The following is an 18,638-nucleotide window of genomic DNA, read 5'->3' on the forward strand; positions in this document are numbered from 1 at the left end:
TGCTACCTCTTTTTAAAATTGGAGATGGCATACTGATGCCTCTGGTTTCCTTTGTGACTGGTCCTGAATGAAATATGAAAACTCAGCTATTTCCCAAAGCAAAGTAATTTTATAGGTTCTGGAAGTTCCCAAAAGTAAAGTGATGACTAGTTCACTTATAAGATTGCCAATGGGACGGGCTACAGCTCATCTTCAGAGGGAATGCCATAATTCATTATAACACTCATTCTAGATGAAGTGGAGCAGCCAGGTAAGGAAGAACAAATGTCAGGTCCTTGGAGGCAGCAAGTTTCTCCTCTGGTGTTCATTGTAACAGGGTTTCCTCACAGAGTGGCTCCTCCTGCAACAGTTACGACATATGTGAAAATTAAAACCATTGAGGTTGTAACATTTCATGTCTACTGTATTTACCCTCTCTGTAGAGATCAGCTACACATACTTTGTGTAATTACATTAGAAAGCACTGAAGTAGCTATGCACAACTAAATATAAATTCCCAAATCTTCCCTACCTGTTGTAATCCTGCTATAGAAAATACAGACTGTAACATTCTCCCACAAAATATCCTTCCCTGAACTGACTCTTAGTCAAGGCATGTGTACTCAGGCTTTGAAAATACATCTATTTTACTGTTTTCTTTGATGTTTTGCTAAAACACAACCCAGTAAATCAAACCTAATTCATATCTGACATTTGAGAAATAGCTTTGATGGAATTTTCTGTATGGCAGATTTTTGACTTAATTTTTTTTTCCCTAGAGCCCTTTGAAAGCATCTGCAAAAGCATTCTGATAACCTGTCTGATACTGTTAGCTCATAAGCAATAGCTGGAGTGTGCTTTGCTTAATTTCTCCTTAAGAGTATTTGAAATTCTCCAGGAACAGAATGAGAACCTTTATCTGAAATAATCTGTTCAAGTAACTCATAAGCAGCAAAAGGCTATGTCTCAGCTCATCTCAGCAGCTGAGGTACTTAAGTGGATTGTGCTTGGCCACCCCAAACTCAATTAGGCAATCTCAGGTGAGAAGAAACAAGTTCTAATCTATTTGGTGACTCCTAAATAATTCATTCAGGTCTGGTGTTCAAGTATGGTCAAGATATCTCCGTAAATACAGGCAATTCACTATGGTCAATGTACTGGGGGAAAAAAATAGATATTATTGTTTGTTTTCAAAGTACAAAATTTTCTAACTCAACCAGCATCTCAATGTATTAAATTCACATAACTACAGTGAAGAAACTCTTTTGCCACTTAATATGATAATGAGAACAAAGTATAACGGGCTGTTTTAAGACACTATTTAAATCTAAGGTACAATCTGTACCTGCACCTGTCATATCTGCCTCAGATGGAGAAAGGCTCCCTTAAAGGCTCCCTTCTTCCTCAGTCTTACTTCTTCCTCAGTGGTTTCTTCCTCAGTCTTACTGTATTTAACAGAACATTTTGTTATCATTCTCCCTTAAAGGGCAATAAATAGTCCAATCTTCATTTCCTTCTTCCTTAGTCTTACTTCTTCCTCAGTGGTTTATTCCTCAATCTTACTGTATTTAACAGAACATTTTGTTATCATATTCAGAGTGACACTCATTAAGAAGCATAAAAACCTAAAGTTCTTAAATAGACATTTAACTTTCACAATTTGTAAATTATTATCTCTTCTATACTGACAGATAGTCTTTCTTCCTCTATAATGAAAGGTAAATAAAACTTTTTCAAGATGTGAAAAGTGGGCTCTTATTTCAAATCAAATAGTGCAGCTTGTTCCTTAGTTGACCAGCTGTCTGCTCTCAGGCTTTCACGACAATTAAGCAGAACATTTTCCCACTTTTTCCACAGAAACCAACTCAACAGGGAATGGAGCTCTTGGGATTTTTAAAAGATGGCTAGTGTGTCTCACTTTTCTCTCAGTATTCTTATTAAATATTATTATTAAATAAAATCAAACTTTTGCCTATAAGGTTTTTGCTTAATCTGCATAGTGAAATTCACCCACTATCTGAAGAAAATTTAAATCTCTTCATGGCATAAATGTCACTTTTTCAAATAGAATTCTGGGAAAGATTTTCACTTGCTAGTCTCTCTGAAAACTTATGTATAAAATACTACTGCACATCCTGAACTTGTGTTTCGTATTCTTACCATTCTCATTAAATTGAAAATCTTCCATGCTTTTATATGTCCTTTCCACTGTTGCTATTTTTGTTCTTTTTTAATAAGGAGAAACCTTTCACTACTTCTTCATTTTCCCAGGCCATTTGTTTTTGCATGTCCTTGTCACCAAGCGTCTGAACATTTCCTAACTTAAAAAATAGGCTCACACTTTTTCAAGTTGCTTGTACTTTAGCTGCTACAAAATCCCCCACAACTCTCTAGGCTAAGTTTTACACACTGATTTTGTTGTAATGGAAGGGGTAAGGACAGTACACGAGGACAGCACACTTCAGAGTTAGCCTTTCACTGCTCTGGTTGCCCTCTGGTTCCTGGTTTGTCTGAGAAACAAGCTGCCACCCTCTCCTCTGCCAGGGTAACACGGGCCTGGGAGCTCTACACCTTCATCCAGGAATCAGCACTCCCAGGGGGTGAGGAAAATTGCATTCCTACATATTCCAGGAGCTTGGTGGAGGTGGAATGTTCAGTCCTTTGATTTTCTGTTGATGTGAAACAGATGGAATTTATTTCTAGAGCCATTTTTAGGGCTTTAGGCACACTGGACATAGTTTTTGCCTAAGTCAATGCATCACTCCAATATGTTAGACTTGCTCACCAAAACAAAATGTTTTTACGGTGTAAAATCAATAAAACAGGATTCACCATGTTAGATGTGGTCCTTTAAGTAACAAAGGGATAGGAGGGGAAATCCAGACCAGCTGGCAGTGCATTAGACCCAGCCTAATGCACTTCAGAAGGCCTGCTCTAGCTGGAACACCAGGATCTGAGTTCTGTGGCACCAAGACTTAAAATTGAGCTGATGCTCCCCAGTGCCAAGAATCCCATTCCTCTGGATTATTTTTTCATTCCCTCATGGGAAACTATTTCCACCCACATCATAGAGTCTTCTTCAGCTGTGAACACACGTAACTTGACACTCTTGGATAACAAAAAAGGTCTAGAGCAGAAGAAACAGAAACCTGTGCAGTAATTGCTCTTTAGCAGTGGGAATGCCACAGGAGTTTGTAAAACATATGGGTTGTGGCTGAACTGTGACATATTGGCATTCTTGTCCTTAGCCACAAGTCCTGCCTTATCAAAGGTTTTTGTTGCTTGTCCTTTTACATTTAGCAGGTAGGCCAATACATTCCCTGGTTAAAGGAGTTTTTATTAAAGTCTCCCCATGATTGTTTGAGGGTTTTTTTTAAAGAGAAATTGTGTTCCACAGAAGACTGAGCCTTTAAAGAAAGCAGGTCCTCACACCCATGACTTGATCAGAGGAAACAAAGCTGAGAGGAATAGTGACAGTGACAGGCAGGCATGGTCAGTTGAGGGGAAATGCACTGAGAAAGTTCTTATCACCACGTATGTCTTTCCAAAATGATAATGAGGCAAGATGTGAATCATTCTGTATTTTGTAATGCAGGTGATGCTAAACACAAGCTTGTTACCTGGATTTGGTGACTAAGAAGGGCAACCATGCCCATCATACACATCTCAATACTTGTTGCTAGTTATTGCCAACCAAATTTTCCTTCACTCACCCTTAGAGCCAGAGAGTAAAGCTACTTGTAGCATGATTGTAAACTTGGTACTGCCACGGCTTAGTAATAAAGTGGGTTTACAATGTGCCTTCTGCTTATAAATTTCCTACTATTTAGAATTCACAAGAATTATCTCTGCCCAGTGGTAGTAGAACCTTTGGCTTTCTGAGGCCTAATACATAAAAGTGCCCTATTTCTGTGTATGTCATGGACATTGGCTCTCTTTGATAACAGAAACAATTTTTTTTTTTTACACCAAAAAGCACTCTTCTTGAATAGTCATTCTTCACCTACTATTGTAAAGACCTGTATTTGAGGTAGCATGTATACAGAAATTATTCAAGAACAGGAGGCAGGATTCTGGCTGAGGGGCATGTACACTGCCTGGGGCTCACTAACTGCATCCCACACGCACAATTCCCACACATGCTGGAAGTTCTGACGTAATGAGGACTACCAAGACATGGTACTATTGTAAGTAAACACAACTTTCAAATATGCTTCTAAAGGCTGGACTTTATACCTACACCTTTCCTGTTCTTCACAATAATGTTCCGGGTGCTTTTTTATAATTGACTGTTAATCATTGGTTTTGCCACTTCTCCAAGTCAAAATTGAGCCCATGCCAAAATTTTTGCTGAAGTTGTCTCCCTAATCTGAGCACAATTTCAGGCAATCCCTCATGTCTGTCATGTTCTGAGATGCTTGTGTGAGGTGGTTACTTCTTTCATTTCTGCTCCCTTATAAAATCTCAAGCAGAAATCCGTCAGCCTGGGACACAGTTTACATGTCATGACCACAGCAAATGATTCAGGACTCTGACACAACAAGAAATCTAGGAAATTCTGATGGAATAAAATCTGAGAGCTTTAATAACATGTATGCATAATCTTGATACTAATATGTTACGGTTTTTTCAGCATACCCATTACAAAGTATATACATAAATTTTTGTAGACACTAACAACAATCTTGCTCACGTTCATTTGTCACACATGCAGTGAAGGTCACCACATAGCTCAACAGACTCTGATAGCAGGGATAAAGCCAACAGAAATTTTCAATAGCATGTGGGTTCTAGTATTGTAAAATTTTACCATGGCTGCAGTTTAAGCCACCTTAATTTCTTTCCCTCTAAACCTAATGTAACTGCTTAAACAAATATTTCCCTGTTTCTGATTTTAAAAATTAAATATGACTACTCAGTTTTGCTGGAAGCAATTATCCTTGAATGTTAAAATCAGACATTTCTATATTTTCATCTTAGACCACTAGTGAGATGCAAAGATTTTGTGTAATAGAAATTAACCAGGTAATGACAATTCATAATTATACTGCTGATTTCAAAGGGGAGAGAGTTGTGGCACTCATATAAAGATTCATTTTAATGGTTTTGTTGAAACTGATAAAGGAAGGACTGGAGTTTAAAAATTTAATGGCCTAATGAACCATAAGCTGTTAATGAATAGAGGGAAACATAATTTAGCATTCATATGAAGTGTTTCTCTTTATTAATTAATTTGGTTTTCACATTTATATGAGGCATAGTTTGATAAAATCAGAGTATCTTTTTATTAACTAGAAAGAAAAATTATTTTGCTAATTATAAATTATGTTTCATGAGACAAACTATTTTAACTAAGCAAAATGTGTATATGTGTGCACATGTGTACACAAGGTTAAGTATAAATGATGTAGTAATTTAATGTCTAATGTAATATTTTGCAAATGGAGGCAAGCCAATGCAATCCCAAATTTATTGTTGGGTCAGCAATATTACAGGTATTTGGTGAACCATATTGATTACTCTATAATTAAGCTGATTTGAAATGAAAATTATAATTAAAACAACATTTAGAGCTTTTCTATGGGGTGATACCACAGGACCTGTAATTCATTTCATTTTCCACTCATGTCCAAGACTGCTGAAAAAGACTGATTTTTTTTTTTTTTTTTTTGCATCTGAGTTTATATTAAAAATAAACATGATCTCTGTTCTTGTTTTTCTCCATATTGAAAAATCCAACTACAAAACCAGCCATTTTTAAAAAATTGGGGATTTAACAAAGCTTCAGAGTTAAATCTACTAGATTAACTTCCTGGAGGGACGGGAGGTAGTTGTTGATATTTCTAAGGTTGCTAGCTTTATTAAATTCTGTAAAGAATTTTACCACTTAATATGGGATCATGTTTTTTGTTAAATAGATAATATCAAGAAAATGGGATGGAACTTGGTAGTTAGGACATCTCTCAGGCTATGCCTATGTTAGCAAATTACACACAGCCAGAATTTTTTCTCTGGCACCAAGGCCAGCCAAAGCAGAATAGCTTTGGAGATCTGGGTTTCCAAGTTTCCATCCTACAGATGACTGCCCTCATTCAAATCACTTTTCAGGACCATGACAACCATACATGAGACCACACTAACAGCTATTAGTATAGACAACAGAATCCAGAGTATTGCCTGCTGCTGTTTAATTTCTCAATACATAACATTACATCCTGCTATCAGAACTATAAAGTTTCTTATTATATGTCATTTTCTGTTATTTATTCTCTCCTCCTTCTGGTATTAATAGAACCAAACTATTCTAGACAAGATGCAGAAGTGTACCTCCTTAGATAAAGTCAGAAAGAATGCTGTATGCTACAGAGATATGTACAATCAACTCAGGAAATACCGTTGGAAATAATGAACAACAGAACCTAATAACAGAATACTGCACGTCCTGTTTTCCATACAGTGCCCAGCTGTCATTGCTTTATGCTGTACCATAGTCAACAAAAAAATTCTATTACTACCAGGCTACAATTACTATAAACTAACTAATTAAATTCCCATTTCAAATTGTCTGTGGAATGATAATCCAACATCTTAAATAAAGATGCTAAAATGGCATAGCATAGATAAACATTATACATCTGTTCTTTTTCCTTTTTCAAGTCTTTAATTCATATTTCATAGGATAATGCTGTAGCAGATAGGATTACTTCCTATTCAATAAATTAAGAAATCTGCTTAGCTATTATTTATGCTGCAATATTTCCTATATGCCTTAACATTGTTTATTTGTGATAGCTTTAGGAAGTGCAAAAAAGAAAAAAATGCAACATTTTCTCACATATAAACAATCAGCATGCAATCTGAATGATGATAGCTAAAACTCTTGTCTATAAGCATCCTATCCCCTTCCAAATTTCTAGAGACAATCTTACAAAGTGAGATACACTAAAAACACTCAAAATAGTGTTCAAAAGAGACGGATGGTGAAAAAAAAAACAGACCAAGAGCTGCCAAAAGTGAAGAATGGGAGAACCAGAGGCTTTCTCTGAACTAAAAGTGAGACTTGGAAGGAGACAGAAATCATATAGATAGATTAGTAGCATATCATGCGATTTCTCAGTCAGTCAGTCTCAGTCACCATCAAGTCCAACTGCCAGTCCTGCACAGAACCATCCCCAAGAATCACACCATGTGCCTGACAGCATTTTCCAAACACTTCTTGAGCACTCTCGGGCTTGCTGCTGTGACTCCTTCCCAGGGGAGCTATTCCAGGGCTCGACCACCCTCTGGGGGAAGAACTTTTTCCACATATCCAACCTAAACCTCCCTTGACACAACTTCCTGCTCTCTGACAGTTCCCTCCAGTAGAGTAAGTACTTTGTATTTAGTACACAGAAACATCTACCTCTGGACTTCCAATCTTGAAACTGAAATTATAATGGAAATTGTTGATAAGTTACCTACAGCTTGTGAAGAGCCATTAGAGACTGCATTCTGAGTTATGTCATGCCACCTTTCTTTCAACAGTCATATTTTTTGTTGCCAGCCCTTCTAGAGTCAGTTTAAAGATATGGAACTTCATGTGCCAGTAGATCAATTTTCCAGAAAAAACAGTGCTGGAAACTACTTGCAGTCATGCAGTAATTGTACTGCACACTATGTCTTCTAGTATTTTATGGTTGTGCACAGTATTTTTAGAATATTATAATACATCCTCTGATGAAAATTAGTTAATCAATTTATTCTGCATGTCCTTAAACACAGATACAATGGTCATCACTAACATACAATGGCTCTCTTAACATACAATAAAATTAACAGAGCACCTACACTGAGGCAAATTGTGTACACACCTTTCTCGAGTTTGCAAGCAAGCCATAGAAGCTATGCACCATTTAAGGAGAACAGTTTTAATGAAGAAAGCATTTCATTTTGGTAAAATACATTTTATGTAAATTGTGTAGTTCTGGATGTTTGGTAATTTCAGTACTTTATCACTCCCCATCAGTATTTTGTGTTCTTTTTGTGAGCCAGAACCTCAAGCTTGAGGCTTGGAGTCTGCAGTATTGGTGCAAGAGGGATGCAAAATCATTCTAATGTTGAAGGTTATTTTCTAAGTGAAGATAAATATAAGGATTCAATCATCCTTACACTATTTTGAAATATCACAGAGGACCCTAATTCAAAGTAAAGTCTTCCTTTCTGAGGAGTAAAATGGGGCAGTGAGTGTGCAAGAAGAAAGGTACAATAAACTCTCCGTGGTGAGCTGAACCCCACCTCTGGGCCTTGTGAAAACAACTATTGGCAGAAAGTACGTATCTGGGTCCAGCTGTTAAACAAAACATAAATTGCAGTAAGCCAGTAACCATACACTCAGCACATATCTCAGAAAGAAAAAGGAAGATCCTTCCCTTCTTTGGTCAAAACAATTTTCAATCATCATTCTAACTGCAGCTCGGCAGTACTGTAGTAAGCACTTTGAGAAGCCTTTTACACTTCCTAGTAACATTTAAAACCAAAATAAACATCAGTAACACTTTTCTTGAAGGGCAAAAATGAACTAGCAGGGGTAAGAATAATTAGTTGAAAGATGTTCCACTGACTTACATTGTTCTTTTCTATCCCACTGCAGTAAAGTATTTTCCACTCTCCTCTATTTCTACACTATAGGAAAGTTTGCTACATCTTTACAGGTAGTCAGATATATTAAGTGTTAGAGATTACATTACATTAACCATGCAGTAGAGCAGATTTTACAGTCACTGTTGCTGCAGCCCACAGAGTCAGGCACTCTGGTTGTCTTGCTCTGGCAGAGTTGCTAATAGATGATAACTTTTTTGATGACAACCACTGCAGGAAGGACCCATTACTCCTGTATATTTTCCAGATCTCATGCAGACCAATTGTTGTTTCTGCAGTGGAAACCAGCTGCCATTGAGAATACCACGTCTGTTTCAAAAATGTTGCCATAGCAGTGCTGTTTCATAAGGATAAGTAAAATCCTCTCACCAACTTGAGCTGTGCAGGAATAGAGGGACACTTATCCACCCAGGACACACAGAGTTACTGTGCTGTGAGAAACAGCGTAGTGTGGGCACACCTTGCAGGGTGCTGGATTTGCTGGGAAATCCACATACAGCCAAGTTCTGAAGTACCTACACAGCTTTTAGTGCCCCAAATAACAAGTTCAGAGTTAACTCGAGTATCTCAGCACTATACACTGCTACATTTTTTTAATCTGGTTTCACAAAACATTCATCAATGTATGGGTGGTGACACAGGAATAATTATTTCACTACTAATGAAAAGGCTTGCAAATCTTGTGGTTGTGCTAAATATAGATAAATATGCTCAGTGTCTTCTTTTTCTGAAAACAATTGCTTTTGTTGTTAGTCTGGCAGACAGACAAGTCATAAACCATCACCCCAGGGACTGAGATGCACGCTTGAAAACAAAACAGCACTGATTGCTCAGACAGACTCATAACTTCTGAGGTGTGCAAAGAAGGCCTCGCCTTCATTCTGGACTAACTAATCAGAAATAGAAATAATTATATAAATTGCTCAATGTTTCCGAAGTTGCTTATTTTTGTATGACATCTAGAAGAATAAAGTTAAGGAATCTTCCTAAATCTTTATGCAAATTTGTGCAAAATCAGCTTAGTTCAGATTTCCTTGGAAATTCAAGCAAGTTACAAATGTAAATTTGGCTTCCACTGAATCACTCACTTCTCAGGTGCCAATTTCAGGCTATGAGAGGATGACAGTTCTGGTCTACATGCAAGAGGACTCTCTCTCAAGTTACCTTCTCTCAGAAAGTCTACTGAAAAAAAATAAATATAAGCGTTTGATTTTGAATAAAATATGAGGACTTGAATTCATTTCTTGCTGAGAATCTCAGTGTCTGCTGTCTTTGGGAAAAGACATTGATCTTTTCCTCCAAGGTGCACCTGCTCTTTCTGTTTAGTAATCAGTTTCATTATGATTTGTAAAAAACATCCTTAATCTTATCTCAGGGTTGGCCTCTCTGTGTTAAGGTTTACCAGACCACAGGAAAATCCCAGTGAATTTCTTTGACTGAATCTGAAATGTTTGTGGCTTCACTGCTTTATGTTATCATTCACCCTTTGTAGAGATTATCTAAGTTTGCTTCACTGCTTCAGAGATCATTAAATTTAGAAGCTCAGATTAGCTTTGGTTCAGTTGGTATTTGATTGACACAGGGAATACACATTTACTTTTCCAAGTCTTTTCCTGACTGGTGCTTCCATGTTCTGTTCTGCTTCCATATACTGTCTCTATCTTGCACTTGCTCTTTTTAAGAATGTCAACAGTGACAAGATGAATGTCAATATCTACCAGGTGTGGAGCACACACATCTGTTTATGGTTTAGTAAAGGATGGTGCTAGTTCAGGATGTGATATGGTCACTAATCAAGTCATGAGTAATAAACTTTGGAGAACATAAAACCACATAAATTATTAAAGCAGCGAAGATGTCTGCAGATGACACTTTCAGAGCATTAGCTCAAGTACTGCAGCTTATTTCAAAACTAAAGAAGCCTTTGTGGCTTTGTAACTCTAGAAAGAGGCAAAGGAAGTGTTTCATTATAATATGTGATGTTTGGGCAAGGGCATTTCTCTGTTTACTTTCTCCTTAAACAGAATTCAAACAGGTGTTCAGGTTGTGGGATGTGGTGCAGATTTCCTGTCTGGGTAGTGCCATTAAATAACATCAGACTTTAGTAATCATGCATCATGTACTACCACAGTGATTTAGCTTTGCTCTTACAGCACTGCACTACACAACTGTGATTCTTCGCTCTGCACCTTTACTTTCATTTATTAGTTGAAGTGGTGAATGTTTAGACTCTCTTATTTATGCATGAAACTGTATAAGTGATCCTGGGCAAAATAATGAACAAGACTTCTCCCTCACCACATATACTGCATTCCTGGGAGAATTTTTCAATATGTAGAGCCCTTGAAACTCTCAGGAGGATCAGAGTCTATTTATTTTAAGAGAGAGCAGTCTCAGAGGGCAAATTGTAAACTGTGAAGATTAACAAGGAGTTTTTCAAAGGCATAAAGGGAAGTCAGATGCCCAACTTACATTAAGAGTCAATAGAAGTTGAGCATTTAATCCCATTAGTGTCTTGGAAAAGCTGCTTCTGAAAAGAAACTTTTATGGTCTCATTGAATTTCCAAGGAGTAGTCTGAAAATTCCTGAGTAGACTTGAGTTTCAAGTTCCCTGCATAACAGAACAACAGTCAAGGGGAGGGGAGGTTTCATGCTTTACAGCAGCTGAGATAAAATGTTGGATATCTATGAAGTACTTTTACTTGCCAGCTATCCTCCCCTAATATAATAAACACCACAGTATGTGATGGTTAAACTCTCATTTGTACAGCAATTGATCACCAGTGATATTGCCCTTCCACTTACCTGGTGTTTTCCTTCTTTGATCATTGCCTTTTAATGAGAAAAAGGTTTTTTTCAGTTCTCTGGTCTTGTCTTCTTTCACTAGTTTACTTTCAGTAGAATGCCTGCAAATGACCTTTCCTTATCACTTAGATGCATTCTATATTTTTTTCATCTGTGTTGCCCCACAGCTCTCCTTAACAAGGCTATCATACATGCCACAAAGGGCTGCCATTCATTTTGTACACACAGCCAGACAAGCTTTCCCATTATTCACAAAGCTTTCACAGCATTTGCTGTGATATTTACTTACTGTAGTTTAATCCACATGAGCTCATAGACTTCTTATTTTTATATAGTTATTGTTACTTAGAGTTCTGAACATAGAAGATGCCATTTTTCTGTCTTCTGCTTCCTGTCCCTTAGTGTAAAGAGTAGAAGTACCACTTTCTCTGACAGTCTCTGCTTGAAAGCTAAAGATGGAAACAGATTGCAATAGAGATTAATCATCCAAATTTTTCATTTCAAGGAGAGGGAAAGAGGACATACCTTCATGACCTACTTTTTTGTGCGACTACAATTGATTTTCTCTAGTGTAATAAAGAAAAAGGCTTAGGGATTCTGAGACGAGCTTTGGTTGAATCCTGCACTTTGGTGGAGTGAGACACACAGAGCCAAGTGTAGTGCTCAGCTGAAGCATGCTGCTGCAGTTGCTGGAAGGTCCAGGAGCAGTCTCTGGGCAGCAGAGCATTCCCTTTATGGCCAATCAGTCTATCAAGTTTTATACACTCACCACCAGAGACATTTGTCAACGAAAAGCAGCAGGGAGAAAATGATACATCCTGGAGCTGGAAACCTCCCCACAGACTCAGCAAATGGAACAATTCAAGACTAAGGTGTGTGGCTGCAAAAGCAATATCCCAGAACTTATCACCATATTTTCCACTCCACTGCCTCTCTACTGTGTACTCCGTTGATGGAAGACCCACGGCTGTTGCACGGCTCGCAGGCTGACACGCAGTGCCTGACCAGCCCTCCCTGTGCAAGCAGGTACAGAGCCTCTCCTTTTGTTGGTAACTATGCCAATGAAGGATTACAGGCATCAACAGTCACAGGAAAAGGGTGGGGAGTAGAAAAGAGCCTGAGAAAGGGCCAACCCAGACACACAGATACACTTTACACTGACCTTAAGTAGTGTTTGACCCATGGTTTCAGTAGGAGCTACTGAAAATGCATCAGTGTTTTCCATACTGTCCTCAAAATGCCATCAGTAAGAATTAAAGTCCTCATATTTTAATATGAAAATTCAGAAGCACATTTTTTAAAAAGTAGAAAAATTTACTGTTCTTATTTTCCCCTCCTTATTTTCCTCACTTCTTTATGATGAAAAGAAGAAAGAATAAAACAGGTATGTTTTCCAAATACTCTGCCTTTTTCCTGTTTTTCTATCTCTCCTGAATAAGAAAACATAAACTGATGACAGACTGTTTCCTCCACCACTCACCATTTAATTTTTTCCCCCTCTTCCTTCTTCTTCTGTAAAAAAAAAAAAAATCCAAAAACAAAAACCAAACCAAAGCAAACAAAAAAAAACACCTAGAACATAAGAGTTTTTGTATCATTTTAGAAAAGTTCTTGATTCCATTTTAAAGTTTGCATTCATATTTTCCTACAGTAAATACTGTGTCTGACTAAGGCTTATCTAGATGAAAATCAACCACTTGAATACAAAAAACCTACTGTAATCTAAAATTTCTGTACCAAAAAATAAAAACAACAGTTCACAACTAGGTAAAGTTTTTTGTTTTTTTTTTTTTTTTTTATCAATCATGTAGAATAGGAAAGAAATTTAAGTTAAGGAAATGTAATGGTTAAGACATAGTATTATATAGAAATGTGAAGTATAAATATGATATATATTTCAAATATGTAGAAAAACCTAACACTGCATAATATAAAGTTTGCATTTAGTAACTTGGAAAGTGCATCAGAAACTGGTTGTGGTAAGGAAATAACACAGAACAGACCTGGAAATCATAGAAATGCACTTAAAAATTCCCATGAGCAGATACATTTAAATAAATACATGCTCTTGTATGGCAGTTGAGAGGACCTTAACCTTATATATGAAATAATGTCAGTGAGAAATGTGGGAAAAGTCGATGCTACATCAGAAATGTGAGTGACAGTGTTGTTTGTAAGAGCTATTTGCAAGGAAGACGTAACTACAGAAAATACTCAAGCAGTTTTAGAGTGCCTAAGCGAAGCCATCACATTGCAATACAATACCAGGCACGCACCAGACGAGGCATGGGAGCAAATCTCTGGGTAATGTAAATTGTGATGGCTCCATTGCCTTTTTCACTGGCAGCTGGCACGGCTGCAGGACAAGCTCAGTTGGGAGTGTTCAGTCCCCCAGGGGCATTTGGGGGGAGCTCAGAAAGCAGGAACAGGAATGAATGCCCATGGCACGGTGGGGCTGAATTAAACGGAAATTAAAAGAACTGAGTGTGCGTAGCTTGGCTAAGCACAGGATTAAAGGACAAGGGAAGGGGCTCTTGCTTTGGGTTGTGAGTCACCCTTCAGTACAATACATGAAAATACATATATATTCATGACATGAATGCAAAAATGGGAAATTCAGACTGAATGTCAGACAAATATCCTTCCTGAAATTATGTTCTATAAGACTAAAATAGTCTCCAAGCAAAATCACAGAACTTGGAGACTCTTCATATTAGGTTGGACAAATCACTTAGAAAATGCAGAGAAATAAGCCGTTTTACCAGGAACATAGACTGGACTTTTAAAAAAGATATTTTGTCACTTTTCAGTAAGACTTCTACAGAAATAAAATTATAATGTAAGTAATAGGTATTGGTCTAAAAATATTGAAGTTAAAAATAAATATTTCCTTTTGAATTAGATTAATCCAAATAATGCAAAAGAATTTTAAAATAAAAATTTAAAAAATACATAATGTGAAAATACACATGGAATTTAAGTCTCAAGTCAAAACCAGTTGTGAGTGCAGTCTGGCTGCACTCTCCTTTCAATGCCATCTATCCTTCTGAGCTTCATGGGCCTGCCTAATGTTCGTAATGTTGGTAAAGCTCAGAAGAAGAGCAGCCTATTGATATGAGGACAAAAAGGCATGAGAAGAGACCATAAAATCTGAATTTATAGGCTATAAAAAAGCAGTCTGAGGAGATTTAATTTTGGTATATAAAATCTTAAACAGTATTGTTAATGTCAAACGCACTTACCCTTTTTTTTCTGGGAGACAGATAAGAGGACAAGGGGCATAATTGCAAAGTAAAGAAAAACAAATTTGAAACAGATGTTGTGTGTCCCATTTTTCTTTACACAGGGCCACAAGTGTATGCAGAATAGCTTATGAGTCAGAGGCTGAAGCTTAAACACTGGAGGATCATTCAAGAAACAATTAGGGCAAATAGTATCCTGAGGGGATTAGAGTATTAAAAGAAAATGAGCCTTAATAGACTGAATAGACTCCACTTAGTCCCTGAAATTTATTATGTTCATAAACCCCAAAACAAATATAGTAACAGAAAGATAAAAGCTAAAAGTAGCCTACTCACTTAATAATATATTCTTCTTTCTCTGTATTAGGCTATGATTCTGGTCTTCACATTTGCTGTTGAATATTAAACGCACAATTAGATTAGGGATACTTCAAGACATTCAGAATCCGCTTCAGGCAAAATTAACAAGAGCATTGCCTCTGAAATTTGGTACAGCTGTTACTAATAAAAGAACTAGTACTGCAGGCTGAAACAGCTGGAGATGATAAGTGAAAATAGAATTAAGGTTCAGTAATGCAGTTTTGTACTCTGGCGGGAATTCTGGACCAAATCTGCGTGTGGCCTCAGATCTGATGGCCTTGCTCTGTACAGGACCCCAGTGACATGGCATCAGCATCCCAGCACTCTGCAGATGGCCACACAAGTTCTGGCAGCTGGGAAGTTATGTGTTTGGCTGGAAGACCATACACGTGTTCAGAGAGAGGTGAAGATGAAAGCCTGAATGTTAAACTTGTTGCAGAAGCACAGTCTGCTCTTGCTACTCACCCTTCCCCTTTCCACCTGGGAGACCATTATATCTGTCCTCTTCCTATTAAAACAGTATCCCCCCCTCCTCACATGTTCTGTCTTGGCTGTTTTTGTGTGTGTGGTCACTCTTCCCTGCACTTTGCAATGCACAAGCATCAAGAAGCATGATGTCACACAGCTTTAAAGTCTCTGTTTAGGTGGCCACTTCACACTACAAACTCTTACAGCACTTTTCACTAAAGAATTCAAGACTAGTGTGCAACAGAAATAAGAAACCCTACAGTGAAAAGCAATATTCTGTGTGCTACAGACATTTCCTGGAGAGATTGGAAAACAGGTACTCCACCTCCAGCTGCCTCAGAGGCAGAAAGAAGGAGAACAAAGGAGCACACATTGCCCTGGGCTGTCTAATCTGATATCCTGCTCTAACAGTGCTTCACCACCTGCTTCAGAGGAAAATACAAGGCAAACATAGAATGACATAGCCTTGACAGGAAATTTCTCTCTGACCCCAGGCTAGTTGTGGTTGCCTGGTCCTTGCTGTTCCAAGAGAATTTTAGAATACTGTGCTATGCAAATATAGCTCATGACTAATGAACGGAGTATGCCTTGCCCCAGAGCTCAGATTAGAGTTTTGCTCAGTAGCAAGGTACCAGGGAGCTTCCTTAGAGAGTTCAAAATCTACCTGAAAAAGAAAAAAGGGGTGGAGAAGTGTGTGTAAGAGAGTACCAGGCTGCCCTTGGATTTGAAAGAAATACAGTCCTTGTCTCTGGGCCCTTTTAGTGCTGGGAAATTAGGCTGAGGTGTCTGAGAAAATACAACGACTGAAGACCTAATCCACTGGAAATAAAACTAAATACTGGGGGTTTGTTTGTTTGTTTGTTTGGGTTTTTTCTTTAATCTACAATATCTGGCCTTCTATCTGCTTTGGGCAGCTGAGGTAAATTGAGTCATTTTATAAACAGACTGCATTATATATGCTCCCAGGCCTGGCCCTGTCCCAGAGAAGACAAGAAGAAATTTTAGAAAAAGGCTTCTTTTGGAATTTGAACAAATATTGTAATTCTGCAACAGCAAACTAACTGAAGTCTTACGAGCTGTTCCTTTGAATGGGTGCTAGACCAATCTTTGATATTTTTCTTTCCTGACAAATTAAAAATAAGCAAGCCTAAGTTCCTAACATTTTTAAGAGGACTATGATTCCATCTAGCAAGCCTACCTGCTAACAGTAAGAAAAATAAGTAAGAGGGTGGTCCCCACGTCAGTTACTTTCCTATTATCACCCTCCTCTCTCCAAGAACAGTTCTGCTATCAGCTTCTGTGCACTTTGGCAATATCTGGACGCTTCACAGCTGCATCTGAGATGACAGTATGTCTGTTCCTCCCTAGATATGTCCCAGAGATCTCTACTATAGGATACTTTTCATTTTCATAATTGCTGTCTGCCTCTGGGTAGGAAGAAGAGGGAGATTTTAAGTACTTTTCCCCCAAAAAACCCATGATACCAGGTACAGGTGTGGCAGCAGGAGATGCAGCCACCACAGTGGCAGTGATAAAGTGCCTGAAGTGAGAAGTCTGTGAGAAAAAAAAAAAGGGAAAAAAGGCTTCAGTAGGAGGATGCTCAGGGGCAATAGGAGCACCATGAAGAACCAAGAAGGATGAGGAGGAGATAACGTGCTCTGAAATAGGTTAATGAGAAAAAGCCCATAGTTCTGGAGAGAAAAGAGTAGCAAAAGTTTGAAAGCAACTTATAGAAGAATTGTGGTGGTGAAACTGTGGAGTAAATTAGACTTAATTTTTTAAGAAATGATGATATCTTGGGGCTCTGTGCATCAAGTGCTGAAGGTTTTATAATCTAAAGAGTGGGACATAACATAGAATATCTTGCTCCTTAGGCACTTTTTCTCAGAAACCTATTCAATAGTAGGGCAATAGCTCCTCTAGGAACCTTCATTAGCCTGTCTGGTACTATATAGGACTTCTCCTCCTTAGGACCTCTGCCCAGTACTCCCTTGGTCTCCAGCTTAGTCTCTTCCTGCTTTTGCTACTTTAGGTATATATTTTTTACTTCTCACTGCAAGTGCAGGTGTTTATAATGCAGTGGAAAGTGCTATTCTCTTCACTCCATAACTGTGTGTCATATCATTACACAGAGTATGCCAGTTGTTGGACAAGGATTGCATATCTATTGTGAGTGGGAGATTTATTGCAAGTACATTCAAATCATAAAGAAGTCATTTGACAAGAGGTACTTGAGCTAAGAAAATCAAAGCTTCCTTCTATAGCAACCATGGAGGGTGGCAAGAATGACACATCTAAAAATTACCTATTCAATACCAGATTCCCACTGAACAGTACCTGGCTCTGTGCAGTCAAAACTTGACTCCAGCCCACAGCTCTGCAGCCAGATCTGCTCCAAAGATCTAGCAGCAAGTGTCTTGTACACACAGGGCAGAGGAAGGAAGGTATTTCATCATCTTAACTGCTTCTCTTTGGTTCTGTCCCTTCTTTCCACATCCACACCCTCAGTGCATGCAGCACCCTCCCTGCCCTGCAATTCTGAACGTATTGCTGCCCAAACAGGCACATTCCTCCCTCAATTTGTGCTTTCAGTATTTATTCATTGATTCACACAGGGATGTGTAGACTTACACTGTTATGGATCCGGTTTCTCCTCCTTTTGCACGCAGGGATTAATTTGCAGCATTTCTCCTTATGTTCATGTACAATAGATTCCTGATATTTTTAGTTTTTCTATTTAACTGCTTCCTTTCTTGGGACGCTATTCCTTTTCCATAGCAGAACAAAGGTCCTGAAGGAAAAAGAGTGTCATAACTACTCCCTCCCTGCCTTTCTTATCCCTTTTCTTTGTCCTCAGACATATGCACTATTTCCCGTGCCCTACTCCCAGGTTTGACAAAAAGCATCTTTCTTCAAACTTACACATTACAGCAAGCACCTCAAAATGGCAGAACAGAGCAAGAATTAGTGCTAACTAAAGCATAGCAATTCCACATTTCCAGACTGACAGCACTGCTTCTGCTTAGAGGAAAGCATTTGTCAACGCTTCAATTCATAACCACACACACAGGTCACATAGTTTATAATAAACTAAAGATATTGCCTAGCTTTTCTACATGCAACAGAATCAAGATGTCAGGAATAATT

General features: G+C 38.1%; 1 protein-coding gene across 1 annotated transcript in view; it reads right to left on the reverse strand.

Annotated features, from left to right (window-relative positions):
- Positions 1-308: 308 nt before the first annotated feature.
- Positions 309-18,638, reverse strand: part of NEBL (nebulette) — a 313,090-nt gene continuing 294,760 nt past the window's right edge. Inside the window, exon 26 of the mRNA XM_041408376.1 lies at positions 309-340. Within this exon, the coding sequence (XP_041264310.1) occupies positions 324-340 (17 nt within the window). The 3' untranslated portion in view covers positions 309-323. The remainder of the gene's footprint in view (positions 341-18,638) is intronic.

This window comes from Onychostruthus taczanowskii, unplaced genomic scaffold, assembly GCF_017590055.1.
Source record: "Onychostruthus taczanowskii isolate IOZ18803 unplaced genomic scaffold, ASM1759005v1 scaffold3, whole genome shotgun sequence".
In the NCBI taxonomy this organism is placed as follows: Eukaryota; Metazoa; Chordata; class Aves; order Passeriformes; family Passeridae; genus Onychostruthus; species Onychostruthus taczanowskii.